This window comes from Protopterus annectens, chromosome 12.part0 (assembly GCF_019279795.1).
Source record: "Protopterus annectens isolate FY-2018-M chromosome 12.part0, PAN1.0, whole genome shotgun sequence".
NCBI lineage: Eukaryota > Metazoa > Chordata > Ceratodontiformes > Protopteridae > Protopterus > Protopterus annectens.
In genome coordinates, this window is record NC_056746.1 from 228115169 (window position 1) to 228141082 (window position 25914).

General features: G+C 41.0%; 1 protein-coding gene across 1 annotated transcript in view; it reads left to right on the top strand.

Moving 5' to 3' along the window:
- The window catches only part of IFT140 (intraflagellar transport 140), a 3212973-nt gene that overhangs the window by 3004947 nt on the left and 182112 nt on the right, over positions 1–25914 (top strand). Inside the window, exon 29 of the mRNA XM_044089294.1 lies at positions 7746–7952. Within this exon, the coding sequence (XP_043945229.1) occupies positions 7746–7952 (207 nt within the window). The remainder of the gene's footprint in view (positions 1–7745; positions 7953–25914) is intronic.

Genomic DNA, 25914 nt, shown 5'->3' on the forward strand with positions numbered 1-25914 from the left:
CAATAAGGGGGAATACATTTTGCACACCTTAGATGTTTGTAGACAGCTTCGTTTTTATTTGCACAGAACTAAGCCCTTTCGCCTCTTTGACCAGTTGTTTGTGGCATTCTCTAGTGACAGAAGGGGGGCCAAGCTGTTTCGAAAATTACTATATCCTGGTGGATTTCTCAGTGCATTTCCTTCATATATTCCTCTTGTGATTCTCCATTGCCTGGACCAGTTAGGGCTCATTCTACCAGGTCAGTGGCTACGTCAGCTACCTTCGTAGCTCATCAGTCCTTGGATGACATTTTGCAGCAGCAAATTGATCTTCTCCACACACCTTCCTATCTCATTACAAACTTGACCTAATTTCTAGAGGAAGGGCCACCTTTGGCTCCACTCTTCTTCTCCATGTCTTTCCTTGAGGCCACCCAAGAATGTCGGGTAGCTGGGGATTCTGACCCATACGTGATTAATGGTGACTAGGATAACATCAGATTAATAGTTATGTACTCACCATAACTTGGTATCTGTGCTATCCATAGTCACCAATCATCATGGTCCTATTCTCCTTCCCCCCCTCCTGGAGGTTTGGCAGAAGTTGGGTAGACCTAGTCTGGTGGCGGTTCCTTTTTTTGTCTGTCTTCTGTCTCCAGGGCAAACTCGATCTGAGGGGTTAGAGGGCAGCAGTGCATTATGGGAGGGGAGGAGTTTGAGCTAAGTTGTCTAGTGTGCCGGCTCGGATCCGATGTCAGATCCTAGACCCATATGTGATGAATGGTGACTACGGATAACACAGATACCACGTTATGAAGAGTACATAACTATTATTAAACAGTCAGCAAGATTCCATTCTTTCTCATCCACCTCTTGCAAAGCCACATTTCAGATGTCTAATCCTGTATCTAATGGGATTGATACTCAGCTAGTAGTCTCCCATTTAATCACTAATTTTGCAGTGTTGATGGTGGTCTTCCTGATCATCTCCATCTCCCAACACCATTCTCTGGTTCAAATCTAAACTACTCTTGATTCTTCTAGTTCATTTTCTGTGCATTCTGTCATTCAAGCATTTTCCTTTGGAACAGGTTTCATTGGCAAAACCTGTCTATGGACTTTGTGATTGCCAGAATGATGAGAAGCAGAGTCCTGTTTGGCTTGCTGGCTCACTCTTTACTGGTTAAACATTTTATTTCTTCCTTGGCCTGTTGTGCATCCAAAATGTATTTGATCCTCCAGGAAAACATATTCTGAAGACAGCTGAATACTGCAGTTTGAATCTCACATCTGCCTCTCGACATTCCCCATTGCTGGCATAAATGTGTTTCTCTTTTGAATAATCATTTTCCACAAACACTATGCTGCTCACAATTTTAATACTTTTCTTTTTGACACAATTTTGTCAGGAACAACACTTTCTGCGGATATGATTCCATCTTTAATAAAATAGGTCTTGACTGCTTTCTCATGCCCAGGATTAGAGTATACAGTGTGCACTCCCAATTAACCAACCCTGCTATGGAACATTAGTCTAGTTGCTTATGTGTACATTCATAAAATTAATACATTATTTCTTCCAGTTACTCTGGTAGAGCAGAAAATGTCATGTTTTCTCTGCATGCTCTGTTTTCTGGCATACCTATGAGTCATCTCTATGTCTTCGTTTGTCTTTAATGCATGGATGTTTTATCATGATGAGTTTCATTAATTTGTAATATATTGTGCAAGTCATCAGTATACTTTTTATTTTTTTTCACCTTTTCTTCACTGTGGTGCAACCATGGAGTAAATATATCTAATTTGGGGGAGGGTATATGGGCGGCATGCCCCCTGCAAAAAAAAAAAAAACAACTTTTTTTTTTCAATTTTATAGTTTTTTTGATGCACTGTTTTCAAAATCATACTTTTAGTAAACTGTGAGGTATTGTAATAATTTTGCAGGTAAACTGTGTTTTCTATCTCCACTATTTTTTTAACAATTCATATTGAGAAACCTCATGCTCAGCTAGACTTTTCTTCATTCCAGCCACTGATTTTTTTTCATTCTTGTCAACTCACCTTAACACCTAGTTAAAACTTTTTCTAGACTTTTATTTAACTGTATATATTGCTTTAGTGTTTTACTTGTTTAAAATATCTCTGAGGGCATCAGATTTTTTCCCTTTAAATTACTGGAAGCCATATCCTGTGCCAAACACGAGAAATGAGCTGTGTTTTGATGAACTGCTACAAAAAGTCTTCATATAGTTTTTTCTTCTCCTTTTTCTGGTTGATTTCTCTCATGTTCTTCAGATTTCTTCCTTGCTGGCATCCAGGTGGCATAATTACTAGACAATACCTGAATTTTACTCATACTAAAAGTTTCACTTGCCCCTTTTTCACAGTTTTTGTTTTCACACTGTGAGAGCTCACATCATGTTATTTAGTGTGCAGCCATTTAAGACATCACTTTGTTCTTGATGTTCATCTAGGCTATAAGTGTAGTAGAAACCTATAAATCTATTTTACAGGATAAGGGACCCCACAAGAGAGAAGGCAAACCATAAGCCATTTAAAAATATCTGCTGTGATTCTTTTCCTGAAGGTTCTACATGATGAACAGGGAACAGAGTCTGGAACCCCTCTTGATCCAGTAAAAGTACATACCAGTAGTCCAGTATCTAACTTAGCACAGGGGAGCAATGCAGGTCTTGCTTTGTGAACCATGGACAGAAATATAACCTTTATAACTATTCACACCCTGGGAAAAAACGCTACTGGGTTTTCTTGGCTTGCCTCTTCCCTTCTTTTGGAAGAAGCATTTGGGAGTTCTTTCTGGCCAGATTCCACAGGAATGGAGCTGGAGATTTATCTTTTGACTTCATGGGAAAAGGTAGTCTTTTACCTGTTTTGCTTGATTCAGCAGCGCAGACTGGAGCTGACATTAAGTGCAATGTCCTTCTAATGACAAAGGAAGAGATTTCTGCTTGCCTTCCTACCATTCTACCAGATTCTGAAAAACCACAAAGTTCTGAAAAGATGGCAAAAAGCTTATTCTCTCTGCATTTTAGTGGCTGAGAAAGGGTGTTGTTTCAGTTTGTTAGGTTCCTGGCATTAGAGGTAACCTTTTTGTTGTAACCTAAAAAAGTTCTGTCGCATTCCAACTGGGCTAACAACTGATGTTGCCTTTGGGTATGGCTGCTACTTCACATTTTTACTCTCACATTATCTTTTGGTATGAGTTTTAGAGGAGTGTTAAGCTGCTAGTTGCTGTGAATTTCAGAGTTGCCATCACAAGGGAGCCTTCCACTCAACATATTCATTTTAGTAAACAGAAGGTTCTTAGTTTTGACCAACTGGTATCCTACACTACTTTAGTTGATTTAGCCTCCAAGTTGTTGTTACCTTCTGAAAGAAAAAAACAGATAGTTAGATGCACATAAGCTCCAGTATGAGCAGCCATGGTCAAACCTATTGACTATGTGTGTGTGTGTGTGTGTGTGTGTGTGTGTGTGTATACATATATAGTTAGATAAATAAATATATATATAGATATATATGTTTATTTCAGACAAAGAGGGGGTAAATGAGAGTATGCATCATCACACTTCCCCTTACTAAGATTCATGTAAACTACTGAATTGATTAGAAACTTGTGGAGGCAAAGGCCCTGATCAAAAGCAAGGAAGTATGGCACTGAATTGTGTGTGTTCTTCTACTAGGGCAATAACCCAGACCCTCCAGATTACCATTACAGTTACTGTAATCAATTAAGCTATTGAAATCACTGAGAAGTGGTCAGAGTTTTGAAGCTGTATGGTTGATCGGAGAACTGGAAGTTATGAGTCCAGAAATTTGATTTATTCTTGACTGTGACCCGAATATCCAAGAAATGATACATTGTGTTACATTTCTCATCTTGTGGTGGGGAAACCCTACAAGTCTGTAATACATCTTGGTTGTTAAAAGAACCAAGACAGAATGTTGTGATGAGTTGAAAGTTTCATAGTTACAGTGTGCAGAGAAAAAAAATGCCATTTAGGCCTCACTTAATCTGTTGATGCCTGTGTTACTAAGTTAAAAGAAGTCAAGCTAGGGATTGTTAATTAGATAAATTGTATATACTTGGTGCATGATAGAACTGTGTGTGGCATCGGTTAATCACGCAAGAGGCAAATTGCTGAGCCAATCAGATTTAGTGCTAAAGAACACAATTCATTTGTTTAGAGTGAGGGCTCACCAAAAAGTTTGTTGTGTGTAGAAGGGCATGTGAGTTAGATAAGCTGAAAATGAATAAAAAACTGAACGAGCTTGTATAAGTCTAAAGAAGCAAAGAAAATATGTCACAGAGAAAGGTTACTGCCATCACAGGTGTGTCTGTAAGCATGATAAAAAATGTCCTGCTGTTATTCTGGTTAGATAAAGGTGTAACTAAAGAAAATAGTTTGCTCAACCATGTCAAATGAAGGAAACAAATCTGCAGTTCCAAATTATCACATATAGTGGAACAGGATTATGAAAATGAACTATTTAAGCATGATTTATGGTGAATATGTCACAGCAGCCATCCTTCCTTCTAACATCACCCTTTATGCTGATAACAGAATCCCTCACCTTCCCAGAGAGTTTGGGTATGTAACAGAGTACCCATATTTTAAAAAGAAACCTATGGAGCATAGAGAAATCTACAAATGCTCCTGTTTCCTAGACAAAGGCTAGTTCTCTTCCTTCACTCCTTGTCCATGGGTATTAGCCTCTGTTGTAAATTAACAGCTCATCTGAGCATTTGTCAGGTTTAGAACTGTCAGTGTTTGTAAATATGTAAATACAAATGAGAGGTCATAGTTAACCTATAAATCAGTTGAACCTAACTGGTCCTTAGGAAATGTTTTAGCTAACCAAAGCTACCCGATCATCACCTTTGCCTATAACAATCCCAACTCGTAATTCAGGAACTACCAAACAGTATCCAGTCTCCACTAGAATATCAAGATGGCCCTGTACTATAAGTCTACTACCTTACTGTGTGTATTATAGTACAGCTGTTAATAACTGTATACAAAGAAACGGGTCTATATTAGAACACCGAAAAGACCAAATGTCGAATGGCAGAAAACTTGAAAATGCCATTCATGGAGGTGTTTTTTTGTGAGATTACGGTATAGTGAAGATTGGAAAATTTGCCCTTTCCTTACTGTAGTGCGATCTTGAAGTAGGTATATATAATTAGTGGGGGCACAGCCCTCCTCCACAAAAGCGATTTTGATGAATGGCATTTTCGAGTTTTAAGCCATTCGACATTTATTCTTTTCAGTGTTCTAATATAGACCCCATAGAACCATGTAATAAACAAGTATGTAAAACTATATTGCTCCTATGAATTGTTAACAATATACATTACATGAAACATTTAGTCTCTACAACTCTGTAAGACAATACTTTTACCATGTAGTTCTTTCTACTATGTACAATGCTAAGTACTATAACATTGTACATAGTAGAAAGAACTACATGGTAAAAGTATTGTCTTACAGAGTTGTAGAGACTAAATATAATGTTAGTTACTATACTTAAGCCGCAGTGGTGCAGCGGTAGCATTGTTGCCTCACAGCAAGAGGTTCTCCCGTTCGATTCTCGGCTAGAGCGCCTTCTGTGTGGAGTCTGCATGTCCTCCCCGCGGTCGAGTGGCGTTCAAAAGACATGCGTGAATGGGCATGCCTTCGTTGAAGATTGGGCATCGGGCTGGCACCTCGGCTCCGTAAAAATCTACTGCCAGTCATTAGCGGACCGGAGTTCCACTGTGGCGACCCCTAACCAGGAAAAGCCAAAAGAAGAAGAACAACAATGTTAATTACTATGGTATGTATTTACCTCTGTAACAGTCATTCCAGAATTCTCTGTAAAATAGCTTAAGAGTTGTCAATTAACTCTTGTACAATGTTTTTAAAATTATGTATGTAATAGTCCTTTAATTTTATCTCTGTAACAAACTGTGCAGTTGCACCTGAGTCGTAGCCAAAAAGGGTCATGGACTAGTTAACTCACCTAGTCAACAAAGGAAAAATAGCAATGAATGCCACATTCATCTTTTTCAAGAATGGTGTTCGACATACTCATTTTTGCTTAACAGATGGTATTAGATAATCCAATATGATCATTATTTTTGTGATTGTGTTTCCAGAAATCCTCATATTCTTGTGTACTGTAATGTTTTAGTTTACAGTTTATTAGCCTTACCAGTTTTGTGTTAGTATACAGATGCTCATCAGTGTTTCATAACTAGACAGTGTGCATGCAGTTTTAGTTCTGCATTGTAGAACTTGCATTTGTCTTCAACTCTCTTTTTTTCTGAGATGCATTATCTTGAGCTTCCATTACCAGTTTATCATTCTTTGTCTCAGGTTCATCTTTTCTTCATTATTAATGTCTCATATTTGGTTCAACATCTTCAGTAAATTCATTTTATTTGCCACTGTAGTATTAGGCTTTTCTTTTTTTCAGTTCTTTTCTTTCTTTTGCATTTTTTGCACTGTTGGCTTTCTGTTTCTTGTCAAATGCTGACTTAATTTCTCTTTCAGCCCATTTCTGAAATATTGCTTTTAACTAAGGACATATGTTAGTTTGCTTTCTTTCTTGATTCAAATATTTGCACCGACACCCTTATTTCCTTTCTACCTTACAGTGGAGAGTAGCAAGGGCAGTGAAGCATGGCAGATGATGAACGATGGGCTACACCAAAAGATTACATTGAAAAAATGAATGTAGTCTAATTTCTCCATATTTGTACATATGCTCAGTTCTGATGAGCCCCATGCCTCTGCCAGAATATGAGAAAGTTAATATTATCATACTGTTATGCTGTACTTATCTGGTGATGGAACTGAAGTGGTTTCCTTGTTTTTTTGCCTAACTGATCCAGCAGTTTTGATTCCAACAAAGCTATGTGACACGTTAGCGGTGTTGTGATGGGTGTATAATTTATAGCTTTAACTTCATTTGTAGAGGTCAAAGCAGTTTTCTGTATTAGTTACACTCTTCTGAATTATTCCTAATATTTGTTCTGATATCCTTATATCATGTTACCAAATGTCCTCTTTTCAAATAAATATACAGCGTCTCATTTCCACTATTTCACATTCTTCATCTAGGTGTACATTTTTCTATTACCTGCTGCCCAACCCTTCTCCATCATATTTTATTAAAAAAAATAATACATTTTTCTTTTAAACTGTAGCAAACAGTTGCTACAGTTTATACGTTGTCAGCATGGAGCATTACAACAATCATGTTTTAGTTAAAAAAAATTATTTTTAACTTTTAATCTGTAGCAAACTGCTTGCTATAAATATAGCAAATAGTTGCTACAGTTTATACCCTGCCTACACAAAACACTACAGTGTCTAGGTTTCTAAACAAAATAATTATTTTTTTACTTTTAAACTGTAATAAACTGTTTGCTACAGTTTAGACCACTCCCAGAGAGCTACAATGCTCCAGTTTTACCACAAATGTATTACTGACTTTTAAACAGAGATTGTGAGCAGCTGATCGCTCCCTACCAGCACTTTGCACCCTTGTACCTTGATGCCGACCCTAGCTATGCTACTGATTCCAGAAAATGAGGAGGGGATGATACTTGACATTCCTCATTCTGTGTAGCATTCCTTAAAAGTATAGGAGATCGATATAAAATAAACATTTTTCATTTAAATCAAGAGCTGTTGCATTTTATGCATATTGTGATAAAATGTGTCTCTTAATAATTTGCTTTTTCACTTCTGCAGTATTATGAGGCCTTGCAGCTTTGTTTGGACCAAAACTTGACTATAACAGAGGAAATGGCTGAAAAAATGACAGTATCCAAAGACTCAAAGGAGATTTCTGAAGAATCTCGTAGAGAGCTGCTAGAACGTATTGCAGACTGCTGCATGCGACAAGGGAATTACCATTTAGCAACCAAGAAATACACACAAGCAGGGAACAAAGAAAAGGTGAGTTTAGTGATGGGGGTTTGGCTTTTTCAGCATACTGAAGAAAGTGAAGACATGTTTGTATAGTATAATAAACTGTCTTTTACTCTGCAGATTGCACAAATGGCTCTGTTGCTGTTAATTTGATTTACTATTTTCAGCTTTTAGGAGTGTATTGGGGAATATGTTTATATAAAAAATGTTACTTGCTGTTTCCACCGAAAAGGCAACTGGAACTGTCACCTTTCCACATGGAATGGAAGGATGAAGATTTTATATTGTGCTTTGTAATTGTGGAAGAGCGACTTGGCATGAGTGCCTGTTTTCATATGACACTAGAGCTTTAGTTAAGGGACTAAGCAGGAACACATTCACCTTTTTTGAGTGTGCTTCCTCCTTACAAAATGAACCCCATGTTGTCATATACAGTAAGATGGCCCAGTGATTTACTCCTTTCTGTATCACTTCTATGCTGTTCATCTTTCTCCATGCAAATGTGTTGGGGTTGAATGTAGTATCACAATATTTTGCATAGGAGTTTGTCTTGCTTGCCATTAGATCATTTAACTCCTCACATTCCTGAATCAGGAAAAATCCATGTAGCACAGTATTGTTAGCTATTCCTTTCAACTGGTGTCATCCGTAGGAATTCACAACTCATTAACTATGTACTTATAGCTGCCTTCTTCCATTCCACTTGGGTTGCAAACATAGTGAGCATTTGGAAGTTCTCAACTATTTTCTGTGTAGCTTCAGAGTAAAGAAACCTGATACCAGTAACAGAAACTGATTGAAGAAGTAACTTACTTCAATTTTTTGAAAATTTAATTAGAGCTTATTTTTACAACTGAAGAAGAAACTTTTACTGCATTGTGTATATGACAAAGAACGCTAATCAGAATGTCACTGGAAGAAAATTTCAGGCAGTCTGTCCAGAGAGTCATAGAATCAGGGGGTGCGGCCACATGTTACCCCAATGGATTCTGGGTAGAACAGAGAAAACTCATCAGTGAGTGGAGGTTTGAGCAATAATAGCAGCATAACACAGTTGCTGAATGTTAGTGTGTTACTACTGTGCCAAGCAGTTCTTCCAGCAATCACACTGGAACTATTTTCAAGAACAAACTATTGCACTGTTACATAAAATCAGTCTATGGAATAATCACAGACATGCTGTGCATAAATTGTAAGCACTTTCAACCCAGTCATACAAATATGACAGATGCTGAATGCATTCACAGGAAGCTGTATGGAAATTGACAGGGGCTTGTGCAATACATTGTACTTGTATGAAGAAGGGCTGTCCAGGAAGTGGGTGCACATGTAGAATGGTTGCAGTTTCATTTGGTCACATTGTTTTAAACTGATGCAGCAAAATGCACTTTTGCTGTGTTCTACCTTGGCTGGTTGTAATTACTAATGTAAGTGTCATCTGTTTGTCATGGGGCCAAATCAAAGGAATCCAAATTCTGAAACAAAGAAGTAATTGTGTGCACTGCCATTCTGACTGAATGCAAGGAAGGTGTTGTATGCAAGGGTAAGGAATGACGATCTTGTCCTTTGTGGACATTGGATGCATTATGTGAAAGAGAATGCTCAATCAAAATTCAAAATCATTTCACAATGTTTATCTCCGCTGATTCATTTTGGGTTAAGAAAAGCCATAAGAACTGCTTTTAGTTGTGCAAGGACAGTAGTATGGTATGTAAAGATAAGGAAAATATGTATCTGAAGTAGTTTACTTCACTTGCTCTTCAAACTGTGGGTATTTGGAACCAGATCTGATCCGAGACGGCAGCTTCACCAGCATCTGATCCGAGCTCCAAGTTCCTCCCCTTACCCATAATACCCCTCCATCTCCTTCCTTCCCTCAGATCTCATTTGCCGCAGCTTAGCCTAGCATTGTGGTCTCAGACCTTTAAGTGTGGTGATTTTCAGTAGCGATATTTTTGGGTAAGTGTGTGTTATTTCTTGTAGTGTTAGGTCAGGTTTTCCTTTCCTTTACCTCCCCTACCTAGTTAGTCTGTCTGTGTGTGTGTGTGTGTGTGTGTGTGTGTGTGTGTGGTTGGGTCGGTAAAGACCGTTTGTGCCTTCTTTCTTGGCATGGCTGAGCAGACTGAGCCTGTTTTTAGGAAGTGCACAGTGAGTGGCCACAAGTTGTCCCCAGATGATCCATTGATGGACCTTATCACCACTCTGGCATGGAAGGAACCGGACACCATGGAGCCAATTCCGAAGCATCCAGATAAGATCCTGAGTCCCCCTTCGGATAGACCTAGTTGGAACAAGGGGTCCCCAATAGATGCTATGGTGGTAGCAGCCACCATCAAGAAAGAACTGGCACAAGAAAGTTCTAAAGTCCATCCTCCCGACTGAGAGTCCAGGATGATGGATCGTCTAGGGAATTGGGTGTATGCTTCAGCCACCTGTTCCATAAGGGTGCTGAATTATTTGGCACATGTCACCCGACTACAGCACGACCTTGTCAGGGAGCTAACCGAGTCGTCCCTGGACTCCATGTTGCCAGAGGGATAAGTGCACATTCTACTCTCGGATGGCCACTTTAAAAGCGATTTCTATCACGTCCATGCACCTCCTTTCATGTGCCACTGAAGGAGCAGCAAGGGCAGCCAGGTCTGGCATTGCCATGAGGTGACACTCTTGGCTCAGGCTGTGTCAGTTCACGGAACCCTTTAAGGCATCATTTGCGAATGTCCCTTATGATGGTTATTCCTTGTTCGGGAGGACCGTTTGCGAGAAGTTGGTCCAGAATGAAAAGGACAGGAAGATACTGTCTGCTGTCAGGATCCTTTTCTCTACCTCTCAAAGATCCTTCTCCAGGAATCGGCAAGGACAAAAGAAGATGTGGTTCTGGAAGGCTCAGTATTCCCGGGACTCTTAGGACTCATCTTCCCCCAGAAGCAGGGGGGGTTTTGATGGACGGTGACCCAGAGGCAGTGGGGGTCCGAGGAATTTGGGGTCTCAGGAACCTTTCTTGGACAGGCCCGCGCAGCAGCCTTGCTCTGGAGACAGTCGGGGGTCATCTTTCATTGTGCCTAACAGTATGGGAGTCCATGTCAACAGACCATTGGGTGCTTCAGATCATATACAGAGGCTACTCCATCCCCTTTGTGGTGTCTCCTCTTCCCCCAAAACACCGCCCAGATGTGCCACCACCGCAAAGGGAGGTAGCAGCGCTCAAAATAAACAAGCTGCTAAAGAAACGAGTCATCCAACCTGTCCCCCAAGATTAGTCTGTATCGGGCATTTATTCCAGGTTTTTTTTGGTGCCAAAAAGATGGGGGACCTAAAACATATTCTGGATCTTTCCACCCTCAACCTGTTAGTTGCCAAAGAGAAGTTCCAGATGGTCGCGTTGCAATCCATCCTGCCATACCTGCAGGAGAAAGACTGGATGTGCTCGATAGATCTCCAGGATGCGTACTAGCATATAAAGATATGCAGATGCTCCAGGAGGTTCCTCCGCTTCTGGCTAGGGGCCAATCATTATCATTTTCGAGCCCTACCCTTCGGTCTCACCACAACCCCCAAGGTGGTCACCAAGGTTATGGCAGTTGTAGCTGCCCACCTGAGGCTTCGGGGAATACAGGTCTTCCCATACCTGAATGATTGGCTCCTTGTTGCCACCACCAAGCTTCTACTTTGTCAAGCCAGAGACTACTTTCTGAAACTGTCAGGTCATCTGGGAATCACTATCAACACAGCCAAGTCTTCCCTGAACCCATTCCAGGTTCTAGAGTACATTGGAGCAAAGATAGACACTTTGCAAATGAAAGTTTTTCTAACCCCAGAGAGAATTTGAAGCTTATAACTCCATTTGTCCTTGATCACTCAGTTTCACCTCCCCTCAGCAGAGACGGTATTATGAGCTTTTAGTTCCATGGCAGCCACCATTACTCTTCTTCCCTGTACTCATCTACATATGCGGGTACTACTGTGGACATTAGCAGTCTAGTGGTCGTGGTTAGATCTGCCATTGACACATCCAATACATATCAGCAGGGCTGGCAGGGAGTCCCTCCTCTGGTGGATGCACTCTTCGGAACTGGCCGAGGGACACCCATTTATTGCAGCCCCTCCCCAAGCCACAGTGACCACAGACTCCTCCCAGCTAGGGTGGGGGGGGGCATTGCTTGGGAAGGACAGTCCAAGGCATGTGGCCCCCGAACGAGACCAAGTTGCATATCAATGTTCTAGAGATGAGGGCAGTCCTTTTGGCGTTGCAGGCCCTTCGTGCCTTTCTCCCTCTTGGAATTATTGCACTTCAGTCAGACAACATGTCAGTGGTCTGCTACATCAGCAAGCAGGGTGGGACAAGATCTTACCCCCTTTGTCACGAGACCATGAGAGTGTGGGAATGGACGATTTCCACCAGCCAGTTTCTGGTAGCAATGCACATTCCGGGACGGTCCAACATACTGGCAAACAAACTGAGCTGGACTATTCTGATGCCTTATGAGTGGTCTCTGAATTTTTCTGTCGTGGAGCAGAGCTTCCTCAAGTGGGGTTGGCCTTGCTGCAATCTCTTTGCATCTCATTCCAATGAGAAGTGCAGTGAGTTCTTCGCTCTGAGCCCTCCACAGGGGGAATCCCTCAGAGGCGTTCTAGTCCATGCTTGGCCTCCCGGTCTTCTCTATGCTTACCCCCCATTACCTCTTATTTCAAAATTCCTCCAGAAGGCTTGCAGGCTGGGGAGCAAAGTGGTCCTCATTGCCCCGTTTTGGCCTCCCCAGTTATGGTTTCCCTTCCTTTGGTCTCATCTTCTAGCTCCTCCTTGGATCTTGGATCTGATTCTGGATCTCATCTCTCACCCCTTGAGGGTTCCTCATCCAAACCTGGACAGTTTAAAGCTCATTGCTTGGCTGCTCCAGTTCCCTTGATAGCTAGGAATCCCAGTTTATCCTCTCCAGTCAATACTATTCTATTGGCAGCTCACAAATCATCTACCAGGAAACTATACCATAGTAAATGGAAGCGTTTCTCCATTTGGGCTTTTCAAAGGGGCCTGGACACTTTCACAGCTCCGGTCCCTATGGTGGTGGAGTTCTTGGCAAATATATTCCATCAGGGTGCTAGCTCTTCTACTGTAAAAGTTCAACTGGCTGCCATTTCCAACTTCCATATTGGGGAGAAAATGGTTTCTTTAGCATCCTCTAGACTTTACAAAACCTTTATTAAAGGTACCTTTCTTTTAAGACCCCTAGTGAAGGATCCTACCCCTCCTTGGGACCTTACTTTGGTTTTACAGGCTCTGGTTGCTCCACCCTTTGAGCCGGCTGTGTCAGTAGACCTAAAATTTTTATCTTGGAAAACGGCCTTTCTGGTAGCTGTCACCTTGGCTAGGAGGGTTTCAGAACTTCAGACGTTGTCTATCAAAGCTCCATATATGATTTTCCATAAGGACAATGTGTCGCTTTGTACCAATCCATCCTTTCTTCCCAAAGTGGCTTCTGAAATCAATATTAACCAGATTATTAACTTACCTGTTTTCTTCCCAAATTTTAAGAACAAGGGTGAATATAAATTACACTTGTTAGACATACATAGACAACTAAAGTTTTACTTGCACAGAACTAAGGCCTTTCGCAAGTCCAATCAGTTATTTGTGTCTTACTCTTAACCTTTTCTGGGCAAACCAATTTCCAAGGTAACTTTGGCTAGATGGATCTCTCATTGTATCCTTCAGATATACAAAGACAAAGGCATGTCACCTCCGGGTCAAGTAAAAGCACACTCTACCAGGTCCATGGCTACCTCAGCAGCCTTTTGGTCCAGGGTGTCTCTGGATGATATTTGTTCTGCGGCTACTTAGTCCTCATCTCATACCTTTATTTCTCACTATAAACTGGACATGATATGTAGAGGGAGTGCATCCTTTGGCTCCACTGTGCTCCGGAATATCCTTGCATGAGGGCCACCCAGACGTTTAGTAGCCGGGGACTCTGTCCCACAGGTCGAAGAGCAAATGAAGTAAACTACTTCAGATGAAGAAGTTATGTACTCACCATAATGTTCCATCTGAGTAGTTGTACTTTGTCTTCAGCCATCCCTCCTTCCTTCCCCCTCACCTTATGTTGTGAATAACCTTTTGTGGTAAGGTCTCATTGGGTCGGACATATGTTTATGGTGCAGGAAACTCAATCTGAGGGAAGGAAGGAGATGGAGGGGTATTATGGGTAAGGTTAGGAGCTTGGAGCTCAGATCAGGTGCTGGTGAAGCTGCCGTCTCAGATCTGATCCGGATCCGAATACCCACAGGTTGAAGACAAATGAAGTACAACTACAAAGATGGAATGTTATGGTGAGTATATAACTTCTTTTTTTCAGTTTTCTAGCTCTAGTGGTTCCTATATTGCCTTTTTTGGCAATGCCAACATGATAAACCTTCCAACATAATGAAAGCAACTCAGAAAATCCTTGTAGGTATTGCTGCTCAGTGCCAGGAGTCTAAACAAAAAACTCCACTTCCTACAAGGTGTCCTCATCCTGGAGAACGTAGAGATCTGTCTAGTTAACAGAGACATGGTTTAAAGCCACGGAGAATGCCAGCAGTGAAAGGCTATAGTGCCTTTCACTCATTTCGACCAACTACTATACAGAAAGGAACAAAAGGTGGAGGCGTCTCAATATTTATCAAAAACAGTCGCACCTCAGTACTTATGAGCAGTATGACTCACTTTTGCTGCTCCATGTCCAAGTCATCATAAGTTCCATACTATAGCATTGCAAGCTATGCATCCCTCTGTAAAACTCCAGACAGCCATACTGCATACCTAAATGTACTGGAGTAGATCAGCATTGAACCCATTACTAGAGTCCTGAGCAGCTCCAACTACCCCACTGTAAGCTGGGAAACATACACATCTTCCAGCAAGTAAGCCCAGAGATTTCTGGACTGTGTCAACACAAATGCACTAGACCAGCTAGTCCATACACCCCCTAGGGGTGCTGACATCCTTGATGTCACAAATATGGGAGAACTTTTCACGCTCCCATATGCAGCGGCTTCACTTGTCAGGTCAGACCATAAAGTTTTCTCCTTTGAAATTAAACTAGAACCTGTCACTCCATCTGACCATCCATTTATGAATTATTCCAAAGTACACCTCCCCAGAAACATTTGAAATCCATTTCTTATGTAGAACTGTTGACAGAAACCCTATGCCATCATATCAGCAACTGCACTGATGCAGATGTACCTGCCTGAAATAAGCATAGGGCTAACTCAAAGAACCAGCCACCCCCTGGTGAAATCTCAGTATCTTCAAGTTATGTAACAAAAGGAAGAAAACCATAGCCAAACTAGGAAAGGTAATACCTTGCAAGGCAAGAAACCCCCACATCAAACTAAATAAGCTACTGAGGAGTCTTATCAAGTCCACCAAATTCAAATTTGAGGTAAAGACAGCCTTGCAGGCAAAGAACAACCACAAGGCCTTCTTTAGCTATGTCCAAAACCCTCAAAGGTAACACACAACAGTGTGCTGTACTAATTGTAAATGGAACCACCTGTACAGAGCTGGAGGATATAGCAAACCTACTGGCTGATGATGAAAGTTTACTGAATAGTAAAAAGATCGACAAAACTAAAGTAAACTTATTGGTAGAGCTCATGGAACTGGTTTTGAAAAACAATTTTCTTAGTTTTGAAGCTTAGATATACCAACAGTTGACGGGTGTGGCGATGGGAGCAAGATGTGCTCCTATTTTTTTCAAATTTGGTGCTACTTACGTGGGAGAACTCATTCATATTTTCATCCAAGTACAAAGACAACATCTATTTATACAATAGATTTTTGGATGATATACTCATCCTATGGAGGGGGAATGTAAGTAAAATAGGTGAGTTTATTGAATACTTGAATATCACAACAAACTTTTTTAAATTTACCTATACTTGGCATCAAAATGAGATAAATTTCCTGGACATTAATTTGAAAAAATCAGACCTTGGGCTGTGTAGTAACATCTACAGAAAGGAGACTTATTCAAATTCAATATTACATTTTGACAGGTGCCATCCTTACCATCAAAGAAAAGGTATAGTTAAGGGACAGATGGTGAGAACTTCAAGGCTGGTGAGTGAAAATATAGTCTTCAAGGAGGAAATGTTCAAATTGATTGGCATGTTTTTGGATAGGGGCTATCCGCTGAAGTTACTATTAAATGTTAAAAAAGAAGTTTTGAGAAAAAGGGACAGAGTGTATGCCCCTATATTAAGGAACACAGTGTTAGTAACACACGATGAGGTTGATAGGGACAAGCGAGGTGATGTATTTGTATTGAGATACAATTCACTTGCCCCCCAAATTGTTTCAAGTTTAAGAAACAGATGGAAAATTTGCCTAAACAATGCTAGTAAAGAAGTTTTAGGTACACAACCACAAATAGTTTATGGTAGGGGTAAACATTTCAGAAATATACTTGAGAACAATACATGTGAGAAAAAACATAATGTCTCACTAATGACCAAGTGTGGGACATGTAGGTATTGCCAATTTATTAATGATGGGCCCTTACTTATGTGTTAAAGACTACAAATTCTCCATTTCATGTCCAGGTAAATGCAATTGCAATAGCACTAAACTGGATTATGTGGCAACATGCACAGCCTGGGATGGTTTTTACATTGGTAAGACCATTTGCAGGCTGCGTGATAGAATCTCTGAGCACCTAAGATGTATTAAAAATAAAAATGAACACAACGCACTTTATTTACACAGTAAAAACTGTGTAAATTTTTAAAAAATTATGTTTTTGTTATAGATGGAACATGGAACCATGGAAGGGGGGTTTAATGCTGAGGTAGAAGCAAAGGAATTGCAATGGCAATTGAGATTAAATGCTTGCAATTCACCAGGGTTAAACGACAGCACTACCTTAATGCCCATTTTAAAACTAAGGGCTAACAAGATCTAAAGGCTATGTTATGTTTAGGGTATTGTTAATACTATGATGAATTGTAATTTACATTTTTTCTTCCATATCCTGTATTTTTCATGTTTTTTAGACAGCAATTTTTTAGTGTTTATGTAATATGACATGACGTTGTATTATATATGTATGTGTGTGTATATATATATATATATATATATATATATATATATATATATATATACCTTTTTATATATATATTTTTTTGTATTGGTGTTTGTTTACATGGTTAAGACACCTGGATGAGGTCATGAAATTAACCACAGTTGATTGGTGTAGGTAATATGAACTGTTATTCAAACTGTGAATGTTGTTGTACCAGATGACTCTGAAGAAGCCAGACTTAGTTTCTGGCGAAAGTGCTCAGTTATTTGGTATATATTAAAGAGTAGCAAATTAAAAAAAAAAAAAGTTATTTGGTATATATTAAAGTTTAGCGAATTACCTTGGTGGTCCGTTTATTATTTTTTTTCTTTACATGTGTTTCAAAGTCCCTTGTGGACTATTTTGTGTTTTACTATTTGTTTATTGCCCAAATCCACAGTATCTACAAAAGGATTGCTTGATTTGCCATAACTTCAACCCTAGGGTTCTAGTTGAGAGGAAAATAAACTAATATTAAAAGGATTATTGCCATCTTCCTTTGGAGAAGCTATATCTTGGGCTCAGTCCCCCAGAGATAAAGCTAAAGAAACAAAGCTTTTGTCCTCAAAGCCTTCTATGTCATCGACCTGGGCTTCAGAGCCATCTAGAAAAAGACCTAAGTTGGTTCCAAAATAGTCCCAAAGTACTTCTGCCTCAGATCTGAGGAAGAAAAAAGCGATGGCTCCGACTATCTCAGATCCAAAAAAAAAAAAAGCAGTCAGATCCGACTGCCTCAAGTCTTATAGTTCTCCCCAAGACCAGATACTCACCTTTCACTGATGTTGTACCTTCTAGGGTGCCTTCATCCTTTCTGGAAAGACACTGGTCTGAGTCTCCTTCTCTTGCCTTGACACATTCGTTCAGAAGTCTGACAGAGGAAGATATGGAAAAAATGATGCGGAAGGTTATCTCGGTGCAGATTCAGATGGGTGTCTTGCTGGCTCCTACCCCTTCATGTCAGGAGGCCTGTCCGTCAACTACACCCCCACGTCAACTTCCTCCTCTGATGCCTTTGGTTGCTTCAGAGTCCCTGGAGCCTCCCGGGTACATCTAGCTTGGATCCAAAGATAACATTCGGCTATCCACTTCTCTGATTGTTCCTCGCTGACTTGCCTTCTTCCTTCTCCTTGGCTCTGTCTGTCTCCATAGTCTCTGCCTCCTGCCCCCACCCCTTCAATCAGCTATCTTTCTTATTTCCTGCCTTACCCCCCCCATCTAGCTAACTGCATAGCCCTCCTGCTTCCTGCCTCATCCCTCCCCCTTATTCTCTCCCCTCCCCCTGAATCTATAAAGGTACGTCTACCTTCGTGGTGCCATTTTTAAATTGTTTCTGGTCCCCTCCTGTTCTATCCTGCATAGGCTGCTGGCTTCACTCAATGGGTAAGTGCTTTTTCTTATTATTATTAATTTAAAGTATTGTTACTAAAATAATTTGCCTCTGGTACATGTATTCATTCTATTGTATTTATTTTATGCAAGCTTTATCATACATCCACGCTAAGAGTGTACCTAGGCCTGACATTTGTGTACTCTAACTGTAAGCTTCACTATTTAGCTGCTTAACCTGCTATATTGAAGTTTTTACTGCCATCTGTAATCTCTGTATTGCCCAACTCAAGGTGAATGATAACTGCTGTGTGGGAATTATTCAGATATTTACTTAAATGCTCGCTCCTCTTGAACGTTACGTTATTCTGTGTACTGCGACTTCCGGCTCTATTTAATTATAATGTTTTTGCCTTCTGCACTCACTGTACTGCTCAACAAACATAAACAGCAACTGTTTGAGTCAGGACCAGTTTTTGTTATCTGTAGAACGTTCGCTCCTTGCGTGGTGTTATCTTTTGAGTGCTGTAGCTGCTGTTTGCTTGTGTGGGAACGTTATAACCTTCTATCGTCACTACCCCTGTTTAATTTTGTTATAAAGATGTTGTAGTTGTGCTTAAAGCACTCTCTCTCTTGTGTTAGGACCTGTTTTTATGTACATATAAAACGCTTGCTCCTTAGCGTTACGTAGGGGAGTGGGGGAGTTCTAGTGCTGTAGCTGCTGTTTGCTTGCGTGGGAACGTTATAGTCTCTATTACCACTACATCTCTTTAATTCTGCAAAAGGCCAGTGTAAGATGAAATATTGCAGTACAGCTTAAAATGTTCACTTCTCAGTGCAGCGTTTTACTGTAGACTTTAACCTGTGCTCAGTTCTTGCTTAACTTCCCCTAGGGAAACACATGGGCTACCTACTGCCATATGTGAGACTGTGCTGTGTAATTGCTTGCATACTTAATTGTGTTTTCTCATTCTTTTACTTGGCAACTTCCTCCATGAATAGAGTTGGTTTTAGCCTACTGCTGTATTGCGAGTTGATATTAGCCTATTGCTGCTCTATGCGATGTTGCAATTTTGTACTTAAACAAATGAATGTGTTTTTTCACTGTATAACACTTTGTCCTCTGAATGATGTTTTAATGAACTAAACTTACTGCCTATGTTTCTGTGACTATTGCCAATGTTCTAGCATTGTACTGCAGTCATACTTTAGTTATAAGATTACTTAATTGCCCCCTCCCCATCTCTTGCATATACTCTCACAGCATATTCAAATATCAAACTATAATTCCTCTTTTTTACTTAACAGTTGTTGATAAGCTATTTTAATTATAACTGTTACATATCCCGCTTTTTGCCCTGCTGTATGTAAACCTTCCTAGGTGTCTTCTACCACTCTATGAGGTACCCTGGTTTCCCATCCATGAACTGAGCTTCCTAAAGGGAATTTACAGAACTCTCTGAGTCTCTATTGGTTTCCCCAAGCTCTAGCTAAAGTAAAAGTGTATGTACTCTTGGAAGTAATTTGTACTTCTCTGTAGCTGTATTGAATTTCCCTACATGTGAACGCTAGCAGCCTACCATAGACACCAGTCATCCTGCTCTCTTCAGTCCATCCCCTTGCCCAAAGTGCTTGTGCTCCTTCTCTGTAGTTACTGGCTTTGTCCACCAGTTGGCAGCATTTTCCTAATGCTAACAAAATCTTCTTAATCTAAATTGCTTTGTTAACATTTTGTCTATGCTATTATTGTCCCACTGTCCACACAAAACCTCTGTGAACCTCCCTGCTTTCCTCCTTCTCTTCCCTACTAATCTAGTGCCTCACCCCACTGCCTTTCATACTTCTGTGCTTGCAATCCTCGTCTCTGATTGTTCCTCGCTGATTTGTCTTCTTCCTTCTCCTTGGCTCTACCCGCTCTGTTCGCCCTGCGAGCTCACTCCGCTCCCCTACCCCCAAATTCCACCCACACCCAGCACCTCTACACTTATAGTTAAATAACCACGCCCACCTCCTCCCACATCCTAGCATCTAACCAACCACTCACATAATTAATCTACCACTTCCAGCCTAACCCCTGTAACAACTCCACCCCTTTCAGACCACTAAATTCATAGTCTTTTGATATATCCTATCCCAATATCTTTTCATCCAATCCAAAAGCCATTTAGTACCCAAACTAAAGACCATGCATACCAAACCTGCCATACCCATAACTCAAATATTTATTCTTGCCACATTATCCTATTTACACTACCTCGCCACACCCCTCTATGCTAATCACTCTACCCCATTTCACATAACACTCTTATCCTGTATACAGCATACACACTCCTCAATATGTATATCCCCCAGCCTTTACCTACTCAACAACACAATGCCCTTCCCCTATAAATGTATATCTAACCCCAAAAACACTATTCCCATTTTTACTAGTCCCAACTCAATAAAGCTTACTACCCAAAAGCTAGATACTAAGCAATTTAAATACCTCTTCTCCCACATTCGTCACTTTGTCTCTGTCCTTCTCTCTGGGGACATGCACCTAAACCCAGGCCCCTCTCACACACAAAATTCATCCTCCCTGTCTCATCAACCCCACTCACCTGGTAGATCCCTCCATTTCACAGCTCTAAATGCTCAAAGCATATGTAATAAAATCCCTAACCTCCATGCCTGGCTCCTCCACAATCAACCTGATATTCTGTCCATATTCAAAACCTGGCTGAAACCCCATATAAAAGATACAGAATTTATACCACCCAACTACTGTATTATTAGAAACTATAGAACACATAAAAAAGGGGAGGTGTCGCTCTCCTCTACTCCTTATCCCTCTTAGTTACCCCATACTCTAAGCCTGTTCCCAAATTTGGTAATGCATAATTAATTCCAGCCTTTCTTCAGGTAAATAAACATACATTTATTTGCATCATCACCCTCTACATCCCTCCTGAAGACATTGCCCCAATCCTTGAAGATATTCTCTCCTGGTTTTCTGCCAATATCACCGACGAAGCTATAATCCTGGGTGATGTTAACATTAATTGGGCTACAGTTCAATCTCCAGTCAACTCCCTAAATATAAATCTTTACAATTTCACTCAGCTTATTAACTCTACAACCAGACCTTCCAAAGACTTCCTCTGTAGAAGCATCGACTGGATTCTAGTCTCCCATCCCCCACTACTTCTCTGATAACGGTACCCTTCTTAACCCACTAGGTGACCACCTTCCAACTTTCAGCCATCGTCTTCCCTCCTCCCTTCAACTGTCCCACACCTATATCTCTCCTCGGTACTTAAAAAACTTCAACCCAGATGCATTCATAAATGCACTAAAAAGAACAAACTGGAACCCACTAAAAACTTTATCCCTAGAGAATGCTGTTACATACTTCAACACAACTTTCTTAAACTTGCTAGATTCCTTTCCCCCTGTAAAACAAAACAGATACAAAGTAACCCAAAACCATGGTTAACTAAGAATACCTTAGCCATCATGAGATTCCGCGATAAAGCTTGGAAGCGCTACCAAAAAAGTAAGTCCTCCACCACCCTTAATGAATAAAAAACACTTCACAACGAGGTAAAAAAAACTTATTACCACAGACCGTAAAGCCTATTTCTTCACTCTTCAAACCAACCATAACACTAATCCTAAAAAATTCTGGGATAGAATCTCCTCTCCCCTTAACCCTGGTAAAAAAGAAACCCCCTGCCCCAATCCAAATGCTTCTGACATGGATTTAGCTACTCAATTCAACTCTTTCTTCACTGACTCCATAGCCAAGCTCACCTCTTCCTTCACCAAGAATTCAGCTCCCACTGATTCACCTCCACATACCCCTTTCTCCTCTAGTATCTCCAGCCACCAAACTCCTCCCTTCTCCATGAACCCTATCATAGGCTCTACCATAAAAAACTTCTTCTAAACCTGAAACCATGCTCTAATGCACCTGATGAGTTACCCTCTTACTTCCTAAAAATAGCCACAGAAGCCATTGCCTTCCCTATCTGTATACTAATAAACCATTCAGTTTCAGAAAGCCACGTTCCCCAGCTCTGGAAAAATGCCTTCATTATTCCACTACACAAAGGGGGCAACAACAATAATATTCCTAACTTCCACCCTATCGCTATCTATGTCCTATTCCTAAACTTTCGAAAAATGTATCCACCTACAACTTCTACCCTATCCCATAAATAATAACCTTCTTACTTCCACCCAGCATGGATTCCGACCCGGCCATAGCACCACCACCACTCTCCTATATTTCTTAAAAACTGTTAAAGCCGTGATTCTGGTCATATCATGTCCACCATCCTCTTAGACCTCTCCAAAGCCTTTGACACCATCTCTCATAACCTTCTCCTCACTAAACTCTCTAAACTAAATCTATCCCACTCCTCTATCAACTGGTTCACCAGTTATCTATCAAATAGGCAACAAGCAGTTAAGTGGAAAAAAGCTATCTCACCTTTCCTGAATACTCTCACAGGTGTGCCCCAGGGTTCAGATCTAGGTCCCCTTCTATTCAATATTTTCATAAACGACTTCCATCATGCCATCCCTAATGCCAACTTCATCCAATATGCCAACACTTCAGCGATAATCTGCTGTGCCACCTCCATGTCCTCATTAACAAAACAAACCCAGGATGCCTTCTCTTTTACTGAATAATGGATGCTAGATAACCATCTAGCACTCAATGCAACCAAGACCAAACTTATGTTATTTAACCCTTCTAAAACCACCATCCTAGACTTAAACTCTTTCTCCATCACCAGCCAAATTAATACCCCTCTTGAAATAGTCTCCTCTGCAAACCTATTAGGAGTCCTTATTGATGATCAGCTAAAATTTGATAGCCATCTCTTAGTAAATACTGTAAAAACCCATAAGAAACTTGGCATGCTTTACCGCCACAACCATTACATCTCTTCTTCCACTAGGCTTGTTCTCGCTACCACTTACCTTATCCCCTCCCTCGTATATGGCGCCTGCATCCTTACTAATCTTTCCCTCAAATCAAAACTTTCCTCTTGTTACAGTAAAATTTCAAAATTTGCAACAGGCCACAGATCCCCTACCTATCACTGCATTTCCTTACATCAACTAAACTGGCTTGAGCTCCCCAATTACCTTACCTATATTTAACTTATCCAAGCACACAAACTTATTTTCAGCCCCACTCTCTGCCCATCCCTTGCCACTACCTTCCAAGTACATCTCCCTGTCAGGCCTCTAAGCTCAAACTTCCAAAATTTAATAGAAGTACATAAACCTGCCTGCCCTGCAGGCAAACATCTTCTATCCTTTTCGCACGCCACTGGAATGCTCTCCCGCCTCTCATCCGGGCCACCAGTAGTCGCTCTGCCTTTAAAACCTTGCTCCACTCACACCTAACTACACAATGGGAATGTTCTTGCTCCCATCCTGCATAACTACCCTGACTATAGCTACTCTCTATAAGCTAACCTATCCATGAACAACCACCTATAGTCTTATAATGCCTAGCAACAAATTATATGCATTAGCATATTCTCTGGAACTTAATTTGTCTGTAATGAATTTTTTCTTAAATGCATTGTACTAATTTGCTCCTGCAAATGCCAACTGTCTGTAACTTTGTTACTTTGTATTTTTCTAATTCTAATGTACTTGTAATTTTTGTAATCTTACACATTGCAATATTTGTACTTCTTCTGGAGCTTTTCTCCCCAGGACTCCACTGAAAACAGGCTCCTTGTGGCCCAATGGACTATCCTGGCAAACAAACTGCAAATAAATTAATAAATAAAATAAATTATCTTCCGATCCAAAGCTTACTCTGAGTGCTCCAGTTCAGATTTTATCGAATCCAGATGACTCTAGGAGCCAAAGCTTCCCTGTTGGATTCAAGGTGTTGGAGTCAACTTCAAAGCTGTCAGAGCCATCTCTGCCCCTCGGAACCTCTGCACTGGATAGCTCGGCTTCGGCTTCCTGCTTAGGGAGATTGCCTTCAGAGTGGGGGAGAACAGTGGTCTAGAAGCTCGCCTTCTTGGCACTGGAGTCTTCTGGGGCATTCAGCCTTTGAGGTGGTGAAGATGGTATTCTGTGCTCCAACAGGATGGATGGCTCAAACCCCTCGAATCCTCAACCTTCTACCCTGATGTCTCTGTGCTTAGGGCCTCATCATTCTTTACTACAAGGATAGCCAGTCTGAGATCTCCAGGCTTCCTAGCAGGGTATTACATTTTCTTCTGATACCTCCCAGGAACCCCCCATTGAGGAGGTCCCAAGGAAGAAGAAGTGTAAGAGGAAGCACTTGGACTCTCCACAAGACTAGATCACTGAGGATACAGACTTCAATGAAGGCGAAGGGTCCCCACAATCACCTCCAGAAGACATCTTAATTGGATACATCCTTGAGATCCTAAAACAGAGAGTTGGTTGGACCTCCCCAGCAGTCCATCTTATGAGGAGTCAGTATTCCTGGAGACTTTCAGTACTGGCCTGTCTACCTCCTAGGTTACTCCACCTGGCAATGAGCTCATTGATTTGGTCTCTCAGTGGGTGTGGAAGGAACCTGACACAGTTGAACCCATACCCAGAAGAAAAGACAAGATTCTGGCATCACCTTTGGGAAAAGAGTTTTGGGCTAAAGGGGTGTGTGCAACCACTAAAAAGGAACTTGCAAAACAGAGTTCCACTGTTCATCCCTCTAACAGGAAGTTAAGGTGATGGACAGGTTTGGGAAGCATGTCTATGCTTCAGCCCCCTTCGCTGTAAGGTCACTGAATTATTTGGCACATTTTACTAGGTTACAGAGGGATTTGCTCAAGGAACTTTCAAATACCCTCTCAGGATCCAGTTCTGCAGAGGTCCAATCATCTGTGACTTCCCAATTGGCTGTCTCCCCTACAGTCTATTTCAAATTCATCCATGAGGCTTATTTTGCATGTAGCCAAAGCCACCTCAAGGGCAGTAGGTTCAGGCATTTCTATCAGGAGAAACGCTTGGATGTGCTTATGTGATTTTGTGAGCCCTTCAAGTCTTCGTTCGTCAATGCTTCCTTTGACAGCACTTCTTTATTTGGCCCCACAGTGAAAGAAACTTTATCCAGGTGTGAGAAAGATGGAAAGACCCTGTCTGCAGTCGGTGTATGTTTTTTGACCCCTCAAAAACTGTTTTCTAGAACTCAACGAGGTGGTTGAAAGATGAGGTTCAGGAAATCCCAGGGTCCTTTTCAGGACACACATGGTAGAAGTTTCCCCAGGAGAGGAGGCCTGCAAAACCAGGGGTCCAGAGAACATTCTTGGACGGACCCTACCAGTGCTCCTGAAAGGAGGCCTGATTGCCCACCTCTGCAGGCAATCAGGGATTGATTATCCCTGCACCAGTGAGACTGGCTAGACATAAAAAAGATACTTGGGTGCAGAGGATTGTATCCAGAGATCATATAATACCATTTTCCCTTCCGCCTGCAATCTCAAGAAAAATTCCTGATGTTCCATCCAAAGGGAAGAAGTAGCAATTCAAATACAAAAGCTGCTAGAAAAAAAAGACTTATCCAAGAG